Source organism: Apaloderma vittatum, unplaced genomic scaffold (assembly GCF_000703405.1).
Source record: "Apaloderma vittatum isolate BGI_N311 unplaced genomic scaffold, ASM70340v1 scaffold35065, whole genome shotgun sequence".
Classification (NCBI taxonomy): domain Eukaryota; kingdom Metazoa; phylum Chordata; class Aves; order Trogoniformes; family Trogonidae; genus Apaloderma; species Apaloderma vittatum.
Window position 1 is genome coordinate 670 of NW_009717119.1, and position 241 is coordinate 910.

Below are 241 nucleotides of genomic sequence, written 5' to 3' on the forward strand. Positions count from 1 at the left end.
GCTGGTAGCTGGACTCCCTGGTCCGGCTATAATATTCCGGACTGTGGTCTGGGATGTAATTATTTTGCGAATATTCCTCGCATGGAGGAAATTTCGGATCGATGTAGTTAGAGTCCATCAAATAAGAGCTCATGATCATTAATTTCTGGAGTGGAAAATAATTTTTCTCGCTTTGTCGTTTTTCTGCTCCATAAAGCCCTCCTACTAGCTGGCGACCCCGTAAAGTTACTTTCACCATGTG

At 43.6% G+C, this 241-nt stretch overlaps 1 protein-coding gene across 1 annotated transcript in view; it reads right to left on the bottom strand.

Annotated features, from left to right (window-relative positions):
- Positions 1–238, bottom strand: part of LOC104274226 (homeobox protein Hox-C4-like) — a gene marked incomplete at its 3' end in the record, with an annotated part of 540 nt that extends 302 nt beyond the window's left edge. Inside the window, exon 1 of the mRNA XM_009869789.1 lies at positions 1–238. Coding sequence (XP_009868091.1) covers positions 1–238 — 238 coding nt within the window.
- Between the last annotated feature and the right edge of the window lie 3 nt (positions 239–241).